General features: G+C 60.4%; 1 protein-coding gene across 5 annotated transcripts in view; it reads left to right on the top strand.

Moving 5' to 3' along the window:
* The window catches only part of GRAMD4 (GRAM domain containing 4), a 70,612-nt gene that overhangs the window by 26,160 nt on the left and 26,936 nt on the right, over positions 1 to 17,516 (top strand). For 2 of the 5 annotated variants that reach the window (XM_072742458.1, XM_072742459.1), the window contains exons 2-3: positions 7,701 to 7,911; positions 11,927 to 12,047. In XM_072742458.1, the coding sequence (XP_072598559.1) occupies positions 7,701 to 7,911; positions 11,927 to 12,047 (332 nt within the window). Of the gene's footprint in view, positions 1 to 2,624; positions 2,875 to 6,460; positions 6,664 to 7,700; positions 7,912 to 11,926; positions 12,048 to 17,516 lie in introns of those variants that run through there. The other 3 variants (XM_026019830.2, XM_026019831.2, XM_072742457.1) reach the window with 3 other exon arrangements.

Raw genomic sequence — 17,516 nt, 5'->3', positions numbered from 1 at the left:
AACTTTCGCGGGGAGGTGGGGAGCTGGCCGTTAATGGAAATAAGTCTATAAACTTAGATGGATTCTAAGCAAAGGTATTCCATTGAAATCCATTGAAATCGTGAATTGTGTCACTAGTTTTATGAGCCGGTCTGGTCCCCAGGTGGTGCGCGACTGTCGCATCTGGAGGGTGGAAATCCTGGGCCACGGCGGCCGCGGCATAGGCCCCAACTGTGCTCGCGCCGGCAGGTCACATTGGCGGCTTGACGATGGCCCTCCTGGGAGCAGCCCCGCCACAGACACGGCCAAGTGCCACCGATCAGGGCCTCACTTCTCACTTTGTTGGTTGTCTCGGTTTCATAAAGTGATGGAGAAACCGCCGAGGCACAGGTGACGTGCGTAGCCCCTCACTTTGAGCAGCGCAGAAAGCCCGAGGAAGTGTTCCGCTGCCAGGCAGCTGTCCTGTTGTTGGGCAGGGACGTCCCCATGTCCGAGGCCACTGAGTAGGGCTCCTGTGCGGGCCTCCCGTTGCACCTTTGCCTGTCTTGTCAACGCAGACAAAATTATCAGCCGGCATTCCTGTGTGAGCCACACCTGTTTGCCACTTGTGGCCGCGGTGGGCAAGGGAGGGGGTGTCCCGGGAGACTCAGGGTCCATGAGTGGCGCCAGCCACACGGTGGCTTTCCAGCGATGCTCTGTCATTTGTGAGAGTGCGCGTGCAGCTGTGTGCCTGTGCACTTGGCAGTAGCCGTTTTGTGTGCGTCTCTGCACGCGTGACCCCAGGGCCACTCCCTGCAGGGTCACGGGCTCTCCAGGTCACAGAAAAGGGGGTAGCAGCTCACCCTGGGTCCTCCCGGCTCTTGCGTTCTCTCGGACTTACTCTCCAGGACCACCGGGCCATCGTCAGGGTCGCCGGGCTGGCAGGACCTGTGCCTGCGTTGGTCCTCCACTGCCTCGGTGCAGAGGAGGGTTTTGGCCCGACCTCTGTGGGACAGACAAGCCCTGCGGGCGCTTGCCCACGGAAACAAATTCAGGCCTCCCCCTTCCCGGAGAAACACCCTGGTTGGTGAAAACTTGGCGTTAAGCTTTTCACAAGTGTTCATGGATTTCGGGACTGCGAGTCCCAGCAGGGCTCCTGGGCTAAGTCCGTGGACGGCCCTTTGGTCTGCGGGCTCCATGGGAGGACAGCTCTTTGTAGCTGAGGCCTGGTGGCCCGGAGCCGGTGCAGGGCCCCAGATTTCCTGGCGCTGAGAGTCCAGCCAGCGCGGCCCCACCTTTGCGCATCTTTCCTTCGTTTGCTGGACGAGGGTCTGTGACCCCAGCACAGGCCGGCCCTGCCGAGGCCTGGAGACCTGGGCCATCGCTGCCCTTGGGGTCTGTGGGCACAAATCGTAAGCAAATCCTGATCCTGGAATTTCCAGGACCCCACACCAAATGGGATGATGGCTTTTAAGGTGGGTACTTGGAAAGAAAGGCTCTGGGATCTGGGATGAGAGACACCCCAGAACCAGAGTTTTTGGGCTCCGCAGCAGGACAAAGGTGGTGGCCAGAGGACCTGCAGGGCTGGGCCGGGGCCGCCCTGCCAGGGCTGTCAGTGGGATGCCACAAGGTCTGGTTTCCTGTGACACGGAGAAGTGCTGTGGGCCCCCCACCCCAGGCCCAGCTGGGCAGGAGTGTGGGGTCAGGGTGCCGAGGCAGACGGTGTGGGGCCTGGAGTGCAGAGGGCGGCTGTGGAGTGAGGCCCGATGGAGGGCTCCTCCCAGGGCTGTGGCTGGAGCAGCTGGTGGGCACACGTGCCATCCCAGGTACGTGCTCAGCCCAGCAGAACTGAGCTGACATGTCCGGCAGGTGGGCAGCAGAGGAGCCAGAGCGGAGCTCCCAGGGAAGCCAGCAGGACCTGTGGGTATTGATGCCCTGAGCATCTGGGGTCCCGCTGACTGTGCCCAGCCTAGTAGGACTGAGGGGTGAATTTGGGGTGAGGAAAGTGGCTCCCGGATGAGCCTTGTGTGTGGGGAAACCTGTGGTCATCAGGTGTGAGCCTGGCATGGGGCCGGGGCTGGGGTCAGCAGTCTCTGGCCTCAGACGGCTCCCAGGGAGTGCCCTGCAGGGCCGGATGGCGGTCGTGTGCGCACTGGGGATCCTTGGGGTGTTGGTCAGGACCCCAGAGTCCGCACCCCGCCCCGGCCCTCCTGCTCCCCCCTGCAAAGCCTCTAAACCCACCGGTGCTGGCCCAGGCCACTCCGGCCGCGGGGTCTGGGGCTGTCTTCCAGGATGGAGCTGTGGCAGAGGGCCAGGCGGTCCCTGGGGCTGGCTTGAGGCCAGGGGGAGGCCCACAGCTTGCAGCTGGACTCCCCGGGGATAAGGCGGGACGGGGCTGCGTCCTGTGGGAAAGTGAGCACCGTTCGTCCTCGTATCAGCGGGAGAGCCACTATCTAACCCGGGACGAGGCCGGGCCGGGCAGCGGCATGCGTGGAGGGAGATTGGCTGGGACCCGGCAAGTGCCAGAGACCAGGAACCACTCTTTTAAAAATCTTGGCTGGGAAGGGAAATAAAGTCCTTTGTGGTTTCCAAGTCCAGCTTCCCTAGACACTGCCGCCTTTGTGTGTTCAGAAACCATTGAGCGGGTTTCCAGAGCAGCATGCTTTGTGTCCCGGGCCAGCTCTGCTGGACGCAGCCCTGCGTGCAGAGGACGCGGAGCCCGGCGGGTGCTGCCTGGAGCCAGGCAAGCCCCACCATCCCACGCCGCGGCACCGGGTGCCCCTCACCCTGCCTGTCCCGTCTCGCCCGCTCCCTGTGGCAGGTGGTTACAGGTCCTTGCGGAATGCCCCCGTGCCGAGTGGGTCTGGGGTAGCCGCAGCCGGGGCTCCTGTGCCCGCGCATCTGCTTCTGCCGGAGGTACAGGGAGGGTGCTCCCTCCGAGGCCCGCGGGGCCTGGTGGCAGCAGATCCTGCTGAGCGCCTGGGTCACCTAGGGTGGCGGTGGTGGTGGTGGTGTGGGGGGAGGGACGCTTACTGGAGCTGCCTGGGCTGGGCCTGGGGGGGGGCTGCAGAGGGGACACCCGGCTCCGGGGGGGGGGGCTGGGGGATGCATGGCTCTGGGGGGCTTCTGAGGGGGTGGGGGGCTGTAGAGGGGATGCATGGCCCCAGGGGGGCATCTGGGGGGTGCAGTGGGATGCATGGCTCTGGGGGGCATCTGAGGGGGTGGGGAGCTGTAGAGGGGATGTGTGGCTCTGGGGGGCAAGTGGGGGGTGCGGGGGGATGCACGGCTCTGGGGGGCTTCTGAGGGGATGGGGGGCTGTAGAGGGGATGCATGGCCCCGGGGGGGTGCAGGGGGATGCACGGCTCTGGGGGGCATCTGAGGGGGTGGGGGGCTGTAGAGGGGATGCATGGCCCCAGGGGGGCATCTGGGGGGTGCAGTGGGATGCATGGCTCTGGGGGGCATCTGAGGGGGTGGGGAGCTGTAGAGGGGATGCATGGCTCTGGGGGGCAAGTGGGGGGTGTGGGGGGATGCATGGCTCTGGGGGGGCTTCTGAGGGGATGGGGGGCTGTAGAGGGGATGCATGGCCCCGGGGGGGTGCAGGGGGATGCACGGCTCTGGGGGGCATCTGAGGGGGTGGGGGGCTGTAGAGGGGATGTATGGCCCGGGGGGGCATCTGGGGGTGCTGGGGGATGCACGGCTCTGGGGGGGCATCTGAGGGGGTGGGAGACTGCAGAGGGGACGCACGGCTCTGGGGGGCATCTGGGGGGGCTGGGGGACGCAGAGCAGCGGCTGCCAGAGTGCAGGGTACAGGTGACATTTGTCGAGGGGTCGCCCACTGTCGAGTGGCTCCATGTGGAATGCTTGGCTCTGGGTCACACTCAGCATCTGAGACCCGGCCTCCTCCGTGTCCGAGACAGTGGGCCATACCGGTCCTCCATCTACATCTGACAGCTGGTGGCAGGGGGTGAACTGGGTCGAAGGGTGCATCCTCCCTGAATGCACCCCCCCCCCCCCCCCCCCGGATTTTGTGAGCATGACCTTACTTAGAGACTTTATAGATGTAATTGAGGTGCGGTAGTTCTGGGGCTGAGCCATGCTGCAGCCAGCACAGGGGTGCACCGTGGCCCCTTTACAGCCTGGACCTGTCCCCGGGCAGGGGTGGAGTCGTGGGTCTGGTCATGATCTGACAGCAGTGTGGAGGGCCATCCTCTTGGGGGGCCCGAGGAGCCTGGGGGAGCAGGAGGACAGGGACGGGCCCCTGGGAGCCCCTCGCTCGGGTGGACACCCCCCTCCCCCGGTCTCACGTGAGGAGCCCACCCGGGGAGCCCAGGGTTTGAAGGATGGTCCCTGGCTAGCCGAGTGTGTGGGGCCGGGCCTGGGGCGTGCACTGCCTTCCGATGGTGCCGGGCTGGACACTCGGTGCTTTGTCCTCCCTCCATGTGCTGGCACCTCATTTGCTTGCTGGAGCTGAACTGGGGAGGAGGGCGGCCCCGGCCCGGGGACCGTCGAGAATCCCGAATGGCGAATGGCGAGAACCCACCCAACCGGAGCCGTGCAAGAGGCACCGAGCTTGGCCAGCGCGAGGCCAGCCCTGAGCCCTTTCCTCCGGGCACACGTCAGCCAGGTGTCCCTGCGCCCCAGCCGTGGTCCCTGCCTGGCCCGTCCCCACCGCCCTGCTTTCCTCTGAGGCCGGATGCCGAGGGATCCCTCGGGTCTTTCTGAAAATGAAAGGAAATAGATTTTACATTGCTGCACTTCCCGTACCCAGTCTTTTATTTTTGTGGTTTAAGACACGGTAGGAACGCGTCATGGGACGTCTGGAGAGAGTTTTGCAGAGCACCCCACGCAAGCTCCTGTCACCTCTGGTCTCTTTAGACACGTGTTTGCCATAACGGGGCCCAGTGGCGGCCTTGGTCTCTCGGGCCGGCCTCCTGTGTGCGGGCCGTGTAACGTTCCAACACGCCGTGCCTGGGCGTGGGGGCGGCCGGGTGGTGGCATGCTGCTGGGTCACCTGTCACCGAGGGGGCGAGACACTCCCCACGTGCTGGGTTGCTCTCAAGAGGCAGCATCGCTGGCTCCGAGGGCGTCTCCGTGTTCACGGTTCCTGCCGCCTCCTGCCACATGGACTGTCGTGTGTTTCCTATTTAGGGAAGTTGGAGGTTTTTGCTCAGTGGTGGGTAGATTTCCTCTGGCTGCGAATTCCTCTGCTCTGGGAATTCGCCCGTCTGTGTACCAGGTCCTGTAGCTTTTGCCCGTTTATCTGAGCGGTCGCAGAGCGGGGAATGCTTGTCCTTCGTGTATCGTGTTGGCCACACCTGTTCCTGGTTGCACTGCGTTTTTTTTTTTTTTAACAAGTGGAAATTTGGGGGCACCTGGTGGTCCAGTCGGTTGGGCGTCTGCCTTTGGCTCAGGCCGTGATCCTGGGGTCCTGGGATGGAGTCCCTCGTCAGGCTCCCTGATCAGCAGGGAGCCTGCTTCCCCCTCACTCTCTGCTCTTACCCCCTGCTCGGGCTCTTTCTAGCTTTTCTCTCAAATAAACAAATAAACCTGTAAAAAGGAAAAACAAATGAAAACTTGCTTTTGTCCACTTGACTGTTGGACTCTTTGACTCTGTGATTATTTTTGTCATTTCTCTTTACAGACCGTTACCCTGTCTCTAGGGACTTGGTCAGCACAGTTCTCTTTTCTTTGGGTTTCTTTTCTTTTCTTTTAAATATACTTCCCCGTTTCATCTATGTGGAGCTCACAGCAGCTGTTTTTCCAGGTGGCCGGCCTGCGCCCCCACCCACATGTAAGCAGCTTGCTGTCCTGGCTGCCCACGGCCCCCCATGGCTGCCCTAGCTCCCTGTGGCCCCCCACCGCCCTCCACGGCCTTCCACGCCTGCCCACGGCTCCCCAGCCCCCTCCCTCTCTCCAGCATCATGCGCTTCTGGGCTCTCCTGGCTCCTGGGGGCATTGGGTGCCCTGTGGTTTTTTTTTTTTTAAGACTTATTTTTATTTATTTATGATAGACACAGAGAGAGAGAGAGAGAGAGAGAGAGAGAGAGAGGCAGAGACACAGGCAGAGGGGGAAGCAGGCTCCATGCCGGGAGCCCAATGCGGGACTCGATCCTGGGACCACTCCCTGGGCCAAAGGCAGGCGCGAAACTGCTGAGCCACCCAGGGATCCCCTGCCCTGTGGTTTTTACCAGTAGGGCCGTACCAGGCCACCTTGTAGTGTTCCAAGCGAGCTCCGAGGAGCACCTGGCCCAGGAGCCCATGGGGCCCCTTCCTCCACATACTGTGCACCCCCGCTGTTTCTCAGACCAAAGCGAGTTCTGGCCCATTCCGCTCAGACTCTTGCGAGCCCCACTGTTGGCATTGCCACGAAGGGCGGGAGAAGTTGCTGGGGGAGCGGAGGGCCCTTGCAGGGTGGAGGCAGACACCCTGGGCCGTGATTTAAGCATCCTTTGAGGGTTGTTGTGCCCATGTGGTCCCAAACAGGAAGTGGTTTCCCTGCCTTTGTGGTTCTCCGTGAGATTCCCCAACTGGGACAGCTGGGGCCAAATGGATGGATTCCATCTTGGGTAGCCCCTGCCCTGCCTGCCTTGCACGGAGATGCTGGTGTGTGTATGGGGGCCCGTGTGCTTCATCTAGAGCTCCCAGAACACGGTGGCCTCACTGGCGTTATTCCTCGAGAGGTGGAAGCCGAGGCCCAGAAGGATGGTGAGCAGCAGAGCAGGCTCTGAGCCTAGTTGTGTCTGGGGACCCCTACCTCCTGCAGGGGACTCAGGGCCTCGTGCAGAAGCTGGGGGGCTGGGGCTGGTGGGAGGCCCCCGACCTGGCAGCCCCGGTCCAGGACTTGTGTGACCGGGACTCAGGTTGGGGTTTGTGGCTTCTGCTGGGGGCTTCAGAGTGAGGCTGGCTGGACGTGCAGACAAGCCCCTCATACTCTGCCCATGGGGACTTTGGGGGGCCAGCTTGCCTCTCCTGGTCAAGTTGGCACAGAGACGTGGGGCACCCTGCTACAGCTCCAGGTGGGCATTCGAGTTTAATGCACACGTGCCCTCCCCCCAGTGTGACCCCCACACCGGGTCTTTGCTGTGGTGGTTCCAGGCTGGAGGGGACACAGGTGGGCAAGCCCTGGGCTCTGGACCAGCCCGTGTGTGGAAGACCTCAGCAAGCCAGGGAGGGCTGCCCAGGCGAGCAGGAAGGTGCTTTAGGGAGACAGAGCCGCCTGGGTTGTGTCCCGGGGAGCAGGGACTAGGCCGAGTCAGGGGACGCGAAGCCAGGGCTCTGCTGAGACACTAACGCTGAGCATTCCAGTGGTTTCTGGGCAGCATGCATAGCTACAGCTTTGACCGTGTCCCTGACTGTTGGCTGGTGAGGAGGGCCTCTGAGAAGCGGTCAGCCCTCCTCTTTTCTTTGAAGCATTTCTACCCTAGCTTTTCCCAGGGTCTCTGGCCTCCCTGTGCACCAGCCTGGCTGTCTCTATGGCTGGGAAGGTCCTGCTGAGAGCCTCGGCTTCCTTTTGCCTTGTGGGGCCCATGGAGGGGGGGGGTGGGGCACTTTGATCAGGGGCAGGGGCGGGGGGCGGGAGCCTGGCCAGCTGAGTCAGAGTGGTGGAGGGGCCCAGGCTGGTGGCTGGTGGGTGCAAGGTGGGAGCCGTGGGCAGGGCGTGGGAACAGGACCGAGGGTGTGCTCAGGCTGGTGGGTGTGCTGTGTGGGCAAGTGATCGAGCCTCCTCCTCTCTTCTCTTGCAGGGACCCCGACCGTCATGTTAAGGTAAAGCAGAGGGGCTCAGTGCTGAACATGCTAAGGAGGCTGGACAAAATCAGGTTCAGAGGTCACAAGAGAGATGACTTCCTCGATCTAGCAGAGTCTCCAAATGCCTCGGACACCGAATGCGGGGATGAAGTGCCCCTGAAAATACCTCGGACCTCGCCCCGGGACAGCGAGGAGCTGAGGGACCCTGTGAGTACTCCGTGCGAGCCTCCCCTGCCTGGCCTCGGCCCCGGGTCCCGCGGCGTGGGGCAAGGGGCCGTCCTTCATCCTCAGATGGCCGAGCCGAGCATGGAGTTGGCAGGCCTGTCCTGCCTGCCCCGGCTTCCCCTCTGTGCTGGTCTTGCTCCCCTCTGGACCTCACGGGCAGCTGCTCGTCCCCCCAATCAAGGATTGGGCAGCTTTGCCCAAACCGCGGGTCTGTCCAGCTGTGGGATTTCCTTCCTCACCCATTTCCTGGGTGGTTGGCAGACTTCTCGTGTGGAAGTGACTCAGGGACCCCAGCCTGACATCCTCGCCCCCTGGCAGCTGGCTGAGCCCAGGCTGGGCCTGTGTCGTCCCGTGGGGAGACAGAGCTGGCCACTGTGGGCTGGTCCGTGGGACATCTTTAACGGGGCAGCAAGGATGCTCTGAGCACCTCCACTGGGCTGCGTGGCTGCAGCAGGAACCCGGCTTGAGGGGGCCCTGCCTTCTAGAAGCTGGTGCCTCGTCAGTTGGGAGTGGGGCAGGGGCGAGGCGGGCTCTCCGGCCTGGTGTGATTGCGGCCCTCACCATCGTGGGCACAGCGCCTGAGTCTTCCCCTTTGCCAGTGAAGAAGCCCCGAGCCCTCCTGCCCTGTGAGCATGGCCAAGGTGGGCGGCCCCTCGGTGTCTTCTCCGAGCAGTTGAGCAGCTTTCCTTCCCAGGTGTGGTCTGTGCGTGCTCGCCTTCTCTGGCTCCTTATATTATTAATGCCTTAGAGCAGAATGGGGACTACGAGTGTGCTCCCGGCAGGAATGAATAATTTACAGGCACTGCCTCCTAGGAGCCAGGCTGCCCGATCGGGTGGGTCAGGCGCTGCAGAGCCGGGCAGGGAGCTTGGCTGGCCATTGGCTGCTGTCCCCTGGCACAGGTGGGCTGGTCCTCCAGCCTCGGGGTCCGTTGGGGGGTCCAGGGCCCCGCCACTGGGTCTCCCGGTGCCCGTTTGTTGCAGAGCACCACGGGCTTGTCTTGCAAGGAAAGTGGTGTCTTCCCCATCCTGGCCGCTGCCAGCCCAGGCACCGTGAGCCACGGCCCTCCCGTGGTGGTCTCTGGGCCCAGGGTGCCGTGGCATCTCAGCAGCAGGAATCCCTCCGTGAGGGTCTGAGCTCACCATGGGGTGTGACAGGGATCCTGCATAGGACTCCTCTGCTCCGTCTGTCCACTCAGCCAGGACTCAGCAGCTGCTGCCTTGCTCTGGGTGCTGTGTCAGAGACCTGGACGTGCCCTGGAGTGCAGTCCCCTGTGTGGGGATGACGGCCAGCCGGGCAGAGGGTCTGCAGGGCTCTACCTGCACCCCACTTTGAGGTCGGGTCTGAGGCTGCGGGGAGGTTGAGTGGTGGTGGACACGGGGCTGTGTGAGCAGGGCCCACCAGGCTCCTCCGCAGTGGGGGCACTGGGATGTGCCGTTGATGCGTTAGCCTCTCCCTGCTTGTCCTCCCAGCTCACGTCCCGCACCTGCCACCGTCCCACTGCCAGCTCGAGGGGTGAAGAGAGTGGCTCTGATTTGTGGTTGTTGCTGTGAGGGAGACTGGTCATTTTTTTGCTCAGGCTTTGTTCTTTGCACTTTACTTATTTATTTTTTATTGTGGTAAAACATACCTGAAACTCACCGTTTGGACCACGGTTACGGGTACAGTGCAGTGGCATTCAGTGTGCTCACGGTGTTGTGCAGCCATCACCCCCATCTGTGGCCAGAACTTCATCACCCCAGATGGAAATCCCGTCCCCATTAACACTGACACCCACCTCCACCCCCAGCTCCCAGCCCCCAGCCCCTGGCGCCCACCATCTACTCTCATCTCTGGATCAGCTCCTCCAGGGACCTCATAGGAGAGGACCCCATAGTACTTGTCCTTTCACGCATGGCTGGGCTCACGCTGTGTCCCGGGGGAAGGCGATAAGTGGACGCAGTGGTTGAGGGGAAGGGCGTGGGCAGGGGAGGGTCCTGGGCCGGCAGACAGGCTTGAGGAGGCCCAAGAGGTGGGTGTGCAGGGGGGGAGGATGCAGCACTTAGGGATGATGTCCAGCGTCAGGTGTGGCCAGGGCAGGGGGCACTGGGGATGGGGACGGGATGGCAAGGCCAACCAGGTGGTCGGTGACAGCCCAGGCAGGAGAGGCGAGACAGGGGCGGGACCAGAGCCTGGAGTTGGGGGCAGATGGGAGACCCTGTGGCCCCTGGGAGATGGGGGGCAGACTGCTCCAGGAGCCGAGGCCCTGCCCCTGGGGCCGCGGGGGAGATTGAGAGGTGGGGAGCTGGAGGCCACCATTCTAAGGAAGCAGGAAGAAGTGGCCCAGCCCGCTTTCCTGGTTTCATGGCGATGGCACTGCAGCCTTGGGGTTTGCTAGGCAGGACCCGAGTCCAGACCACCGGGCCTCAGCTCAGCATCGTGCTCCAGGAGCTTCAGCGTGCCCCCCGGTGCTCCCTGCCAGCTGGTCAGGCCCCCGGAGCCGCTCCTCCCCACCCCGCGGTTCACCAGGCTCCAGCTCCGAGCTGCCGTTAGCAGAGTCCACCCAGGGCCCTGAGGGGCCCTGTGGCGATTCCCGGAGCCCTGGGGCAAGTCCCGGATGGACATCGTTCCATCATGCTGTACCGCAGCCTTTGAGGACCTGGGTTTGTGCATTCAGACGTGGTCCTGTGACCTGGGGAGCATCCTGCTCGCGGGGAGATGCAGGCAGACCTAGTGGAGTTGAGCATCCTGCCTCCGCGTCTGTGCAGAACCGCCTTTCCTGGTCAGCTCTGCCCTCTGCTGTGTGGCCAACGTCTTGGCCATTGTGGTGTGTGGTGGGCAGGGGAGGGCTCAGCCCAATGCAGGGGGGAGGTCCAGATGCACCGTCCTCCCTGTGGCAGACCAGATGGACTTACCCTGCCTTCCACCCCACACCCCCGGTCCCTGTGCCCACGGCTGCCCGGCCCCCCGGGGCTGCAGGTAGACACGGGAACTCGCACCCTGGGAGCCAGAGGAGCTAAAAGTCCAGCAGCTCCAGGGGCAGGGCAGCCACAGGCCAGAGGGTCTTCCCAGAACTCACTGGCTTCCCGTTGTCAACTCCTCTTTCCTGAGATGTGGCCTCAGAGCAGGTGACACGTGTAGTGGAGGGGTCACCAGGTCTGTCCTGGACCCTGCTGGGCTAGTTCCCCTTCTACCCTCACACAGTCTGCAGGGGGGGTCATGGAAACCAACACTGGGAGCCAGATTCCCCTTCCCCGTCTCATGGGGATGTGCGTGGCTGCCCGTCTCAGCGTCGGGGTGACCGTGGGAGTGTCCAGCACGTGCACCTGTGCTGGCCTGGTCGTGCTGGCCTGCGCTGCACCCCTTCCCCTCCCGTCAGCAGGATGCAAGCAGCCGCCTGTGCCAGGCCCCGGGCGAGCCACAGTGGGCACTGGTCACTGTAACCGGAGCCTGCCCAGCACCCCTTCGGACGTCAGACAGTGGTTTTAATTAGCCCTCCATGGAACAGGACAGGCCCCTGTTTGGAGTTTGCTCACCTCGGGGAGCCACCATTCTTTCAGATTGACGCAGCCTGGTCTGCAGACGTACCTTCCCTCCCTGCTGCATGGAGGCCTGTTACTCCAGCCCCAGGGTGTGAGGGGTCAGGTCCTATGTCTGGGCTCACCCTCCTCCCGGGAGGGTGGCACTCCGGCCAGCACAGGTTTGGATGGTTTCCTTCCCTTTGCAGCCTGAGAGTGGCGTGACTATAGAGAGGCTTAGTGTCATGCTTCTGGTTTTAATTTTTTAAAATGATTTCTAAAAGCTGACCTCACTGGGCTGCAAAGATATCCACATTGTGTGAGATGCCCCTTCCGCCGGGAGGCGAAGCCGAGATGAACTGACATGGGCTTTACTGCACAACTACGCCTTCCTCATCCACCAGGGGCTCTGGGGGCCCAGACAAGGGGTCCCCTGGGCACTGCTCCGAGAAGCGGGATGCTTTGGGGCGGCTCCCTTGAGCCCTTGCTGTTTCTCTTGTAGGCTGGACCAGGGACCCTCATCATGGCTGCAGGAGTCCAGGACTTTAACCGGACAGAGTTTGATCGATTAAATGAGATCAAAGGTCACCTGGAAATCGCCTTATTGGAAAAACACTTCTTACGTGAGTACCCCTGGGGGAGGATGGGGAGGGATGCCATCCTGCAGAGGTGCCTCGAGCTGTTTGGGCTGCTGAAGCCCCGTGCCTGCTGTCCCTGGGCTCGCTCTTGGTGGGGACAGGTGTGACCCCCGCGGGGATGTCCCTAGCAGACGCTCCCTCCGCCGTCCCACTGAGACTAGTGCTCTGGTCTGCGCAGCTGCAGCTACAAGGTCTTCCCTCTGGGGTAAGGGAGGATGTCCCAGGGAAGCAATAAATGGCTCCCTGGGGGGTGTGATGCCTTTAGTGAATCTGGTGTGTTGCATTTGCAGCAGTCCGCTCTGAACGTGGCGGGGCTCTCACACTGTGTCCTGTTTAGTTTCACATCCAGGAGGGAGGAAGCACCTGAGGCTTCTGTGGCTGGGTGGCCGGGTGACCTGGTGGCCGTCCGCGTGGCTGTCTGGGCCGTTGGTGCAGTTTAAGCACCCGCTCCCTGCGGCTGGGGTCTGGCCTCTTGGGGGTAATAGTAGAAACTGCTGTGGAAGTGCCTGCCAGTTCCTCGCAGGGATGATGTCATGTGACGTCTCACCTTCGATCTCTCACCACCCTCTGCACCCCTGCTCCACAGACAGGAGCGGCAGGGCCAGGATGAGGGACCCTGCGTAGGGCAAGCCCTCCGGCCAGGAAGGGGTGTAAAGCAGCAGATGGCCCTGGCGCCCATGCATGTGGCCCTGCTACACAACGCGGAGCTTCCATGACTGCCCCCAGGGGGACAGCAGAGCTGCTGGTATGGTGCAGGGAGAAAGAAGCGGCCTCCTGGCCCTGCGCGGTCAGAGCCTGGCCCAGAGCTGCCAGGCCAGGAGGAAGGGCCTGCAGGCAGTCCAGTCCCCTCCCTTCCATTCCCCTTCCCCTGCTCGGGACCAAGCATTCTGCCCGCGCTCCTGCTGGCCCACAGACACCGCTCCCTTGGTGCCCCTGCCTGAGCCACCACTCTTGTTCATACCCTGAGGGTTGTCTGTGCTCCAGGCGGGGGCACCCCAGCTCTGCAGCCACATGGGGCCCCTCACCTGCACGTGGCAGCGGGGGTGTGAGCCTTGGTGGAGAGCCTTGGTGGCCTGCCTAGGGCACCAGTGGTTCTGAGGACAGTGCTGTGAAGTGACTCGGTGTCCCCACACGTCCAAGGTCATGGCCGAGCTGGCTCAGGCAGGCAGGGCCAGGCTGGGTCAGCCCGGGGCTACGGGTGGTGATGGGCTGGCCTAATTAGGTCCTGGTGACCTGGTGCCTGTGACCTTGGGTGTGCTGAGCTCCTTCAGGGAGCTGCGTGCAGGGGGGGCAGGCTGTTGCGTGGTTCCTGGCCAGTACTGACCGGGGCCCCCAGCAGCAGAGCTGGACAGACCTGGCTGGAGGCGTCAGCTGGTGGGGCCTTATGAAAATGCTTTTGTGGATCACCTTGCCAAATGTGGGTGGTATGGGGCCTGATGAGGCAGCCGAGGCAGGTGCTGTCCGTGCAAGGGGAAGGGCCTGCGGGAGCATCTTGACAGGGGAGCCCCAGCCCGGGAGGGTAGGCGGGGTTACCTGGCAGGGGCGGGGCAGGCGGGGTGCAGGTACTCGCTGGGTGGACAGGATGGCCGGGCCCCACGGGGACGCCCTCCTGGGCCGTCCAGATCCGCGTTGAAGGGAAGCATCCACCCCGCCACGGCATGGCTGGCATCCGTGGTCCGTCCTCATGGCCTGTCCTCACTGCTTTGCCCAAGGAGCGTCTCGGGTCCTGGTGGCTCTTGCCGTTGAAGTGTATGGTGCGATTTTGACGCCCCCCTGCCCCCGTGGGGTGGCAGTTACGGGCATTCTGGAGCGTGGAATGTTTCGAGCAGATACGGAGGTACAGCATCTCACGTGCTCACGTTCAGAGTTGGCAAGAGGTGGCCGGTGGTGGGCAGGTTCCCTCCACCGCCATGTCCATCCCCGCCCCCCTCGGCTTTGGAAGCCAGTCCCGGCCGGCCTCCTGTCCTTCATCTGTACTTTGAGTCGGCAGCTCGTCATGTTTTAAAAATGAAAGCCACGAATTTGATGTCACAACTGAAAACATCAGGTTATCCTTTTGCATCATCAGACCTCCAGCCTAAGCTCACATTTCCCCAGTGGTCTCATTTTTTTTAACTATGTAAATCTTTATGGTCTCATTTTTTTAAAAAATATTTTATTTATTTTGGGGATCCCTGGGTGGCTCAGCGGTTTGGCGCCTGCCTTTGGCCCAGGGCGTGGTCCTGGAGTCCCGGGATCGAGTCCCGCGTTGGGCTCCCAGCATGGAGCCTGCTCCTCCCTCTGCCTGTGTCTCTGCCTCTTTCTTTCTCTCTCTCTCTCTGTGTGTCTATCATAAATAAATAAATCTTTTAAAAAGAAAGATTTTATTTATTTTTTTCATGAGAAACAGAAAGAGGCAGAGACACAGGCAGAGGGAGAAGCAGGCTCCACACAGGGAGCCTGACATGGGACTCGGTCCCGGGTCTCTAGGATCTTGCCCTGGACCAAAGGCGGTGCTAAACCACCGAGCCACCCAGGCTGCCCTATGGTCTCATTTCTTTTGCAATCCCGGGACAGCGCCCGAGGCCCCACGTTGAGTGGTTGGCACGCTTCTTTGGGCTCCTGTGGCTCCAGTTCTCGGTGTCCCCTGCTCTTTGTGGAAGAAATCAGGCCGGCTGTGGTGGCGCCTCTACCCTGGACCTTGCTCGGGGCGAGCCCCGTGGACTCCCCACTTGAGCCAGTGTGGCTGCGTCCCCCGGGGCACCGTCTGGAGGACTCCTTGGTGGCAGCTTCCCTGAGGTGCTCTTTGTGCCCGGCCGCATGGTTTCGATCTGTCATTCCCCTGGTGGTTAGAGAATGATCATTTTCCACTCTCCATTCTTTCTCCATTTGCTCACTGACCTATTTTTGAAAACCTAACTCCGAGGGATGGTTTCTGTCGCAGAGGCAGGATACACGCTTGAATTTTTTCTTGTATTATCCTGTTTCCAACATAATGAGCCGATTCCCTCCTTAGAGCATCCTCCACAGGTGACCAGTGAGGGTGTTGGGCCTTGTGGTGTCATCCTGAGATCATGGCCTTAGACATAGTTGACAGTTCTGAGTCGCTGTGGCTGCTGTCCTGTTGGTGCTCAGATGGGCCCACCTCGGGGCAGTGGGGGCCTCGTGGGAGCCTCGTCCCGTGTGCTTCTGCGTCCTTTCAACATAAACCAACCCTCCATGAGCAATCCCTTGCTCGCTGGTGTGACAAGATGCTCCAGGCTCCTTTTTTTCTTTTTCTTTTAAAGATTTATTTATTTTAGAGAGAGGTGTGAGGGAGGATCCCAAGCAGACCCCCGCCCCGCTGAGTAAAGAACTCCATTTGGGTCTCGATCCCAGGACCCTGAGACCACGACCTGAGCTGAAATCAAGAGTCAGACACTCAACCGACTGAGCTCCCCAGGTGCACCCCCCACTCAGGCTCCTCTTAAACATTTCCTGTCCCCTGGGCTGGAATTAGACATTTCACCTCTTTCCTTTAGGTCAAAAGTGGTGTTCAGAAGCTAAGGATGCTGGGGTACTCATTACTGTCAGTGTTTCTAGACCTTTCCAGGGGGCATCCTGAGTTCATTCAGGTAACTTGAATTCACATGAAGACTGGGGGATTTTGGCTTTTTTTTTCTTAAAAAAAAAAAAAAAATGATGGTAAAGTAGGATCTAAAATTTGCTATCTTAACCGGTTCAACATGTGCCCTTCGGTGGCATTGACCCCATCACAGTGCTGTGCGGCCATCACCCCCGTGTGGCCATCTCGTGAAGCCGCAGGTCGCCAGGCCCCACCCCCTGCCCCTGGTGGCCCCTGGCCCCTCTGTGGAGAATCTCACTCCTCCAGGGCCCTTGTAGGCGGAACCTCACGATATTTGTGTTTTTGTGGCGCCTTTTTGTGTCGCCATCATTAACTCAATACGGAGTTGTGTTGATTTGCTTCTTGTCCCTTTAGATCTTGAGAGATCAATCTTGTTTTCTGTTGACTTTTTAGTTGGACTCGATTTCAGATTCACGGGAAAGTTGCAAAAAGAATACAAGGAGTTCGTGTGGATTTTTCAGCCAGAGTGTCTCCAAGGGTAGCATTTTACCATGTTTGTCTGCCCATCTGTCTCATGTCCATCTGTCCATCCTTCCTTCCATCCGCCTGCATGTTTTATCCTCTGGACCTATTTGGTGGTCGTCTGCGGCGGGCGCGATGTTCCTTGGGCTCTGACTGTGTTGTGTGTATTTCCTGGAAGCGAGCGGATTCTCTTAACAGTCCAGTTATCAATATCAGGAATTAATGTGGGTGCCAGACGGTTATCTAACCCGAGACTTTATTCTAGCTTCGCCATGTGTTGCAGTGACGTCCTGTAACGTCTAGCGGCAGAAGGTCCCTGCTCACGCGTTACACGCAGCTGTCCTGGGTCTTCCTTCTCCGTGACCCCGAGGGGTCACTCGGCCTGGCTTTGTGTTTTCCAGTGTTGAAGAGTGCAGGTCCCTCCGTGTGGGTTTGTCTGATGGCCACCCGTGGTGAGGTCCAGGCCAGATGTGTCACAGGTGCAAAGCTGTAGCATCAGTGCGTCTGTCAGGAGGTGGACAATGTCATTTTGTCCTGCTAACATGTATTGCGAAGTCTTCTTTTTATTTTTTTAAAGATCTTTATTAATTTGAGTGAGAGAAAGAGAGCACAAGCAGGGGCAGAGGGAGAAGCAGACTCTCTGCCGAGCAGGGAGTCCCACATGGGGCTCAATCCCAGGACTCTGAGATCATGACCCAAGCCAAAGGCAGACGCTTAAGTGATGGAGCCACCCAGTTGCCCCTAAATGGTTCTTTTCAAAACTAAACTTATTTTTATAGTTGTTTAAAATTGTTCGTATGGTTGAAAGTCAAGGTACGGTCAGAGAAATGGAGTTTGTCTTCCTTTGTACTTTGTTCCTTCATTTCTCTGTAGACCACCAGGTGTGTTTTGATTTTGCAGTTTATCCCTCGAGTGACTGTTTTGTAGAAGCAAATGCGTACGTGTGTTCTTCGCTTCCCTTAGATAACCCTTGTCCGGGTCTCACTCTCTCCACACTTACATTACCTCCTGGCCGTCCCTCCAGAATGGAACTGAGACGTTTTCCCGTTCGGTGTTATACCTACTGTGTGGATAGGGCGCTATTTTTTTTTTTAGATTTTATTTATTCATGAGAGACCCAGAGAGAGAGAGAGAGGTTACATAGTTACAGGTGGTTCTCCCCAGACGGCACCCTGGGTGCATGGTGTATGCACCCTGGGTGCATGGGGCCTGTTCTCTGACCCTGAGCATCTGGCACGAGGTCCTGGGTCTGGTGGGAGCCCAGTGGATGGAGGAGTAAACTGCAGAAAATCCTGGTTGGGCTGGAATTGGCCAATTGACAGGAGCACCTGTCTTTCTGCACTGCTTCTTCCATCACAGTACCTGAGATGCACAGTGCTCTGGAGACC

Source organism: Vulpes vulpes, chromosome 16 (genome assembly GCF_048418805.1).
Source record: "Vulpes vulpes isolate BD-2025 chromosome 16, VulVul3, whole genome shotgun sequence".
Lineage (NCBI taxonomy): Eukaryota > Metazoa > Chordata > Mammalia > Carnivora > Canidae > Vulpes > Vulpes vulpes.
The sequence above is the reverse complement of the archived record's forward strand: the minus strand, read 5'-3'. Positions and strand labels throughout refer to the sequence as shown.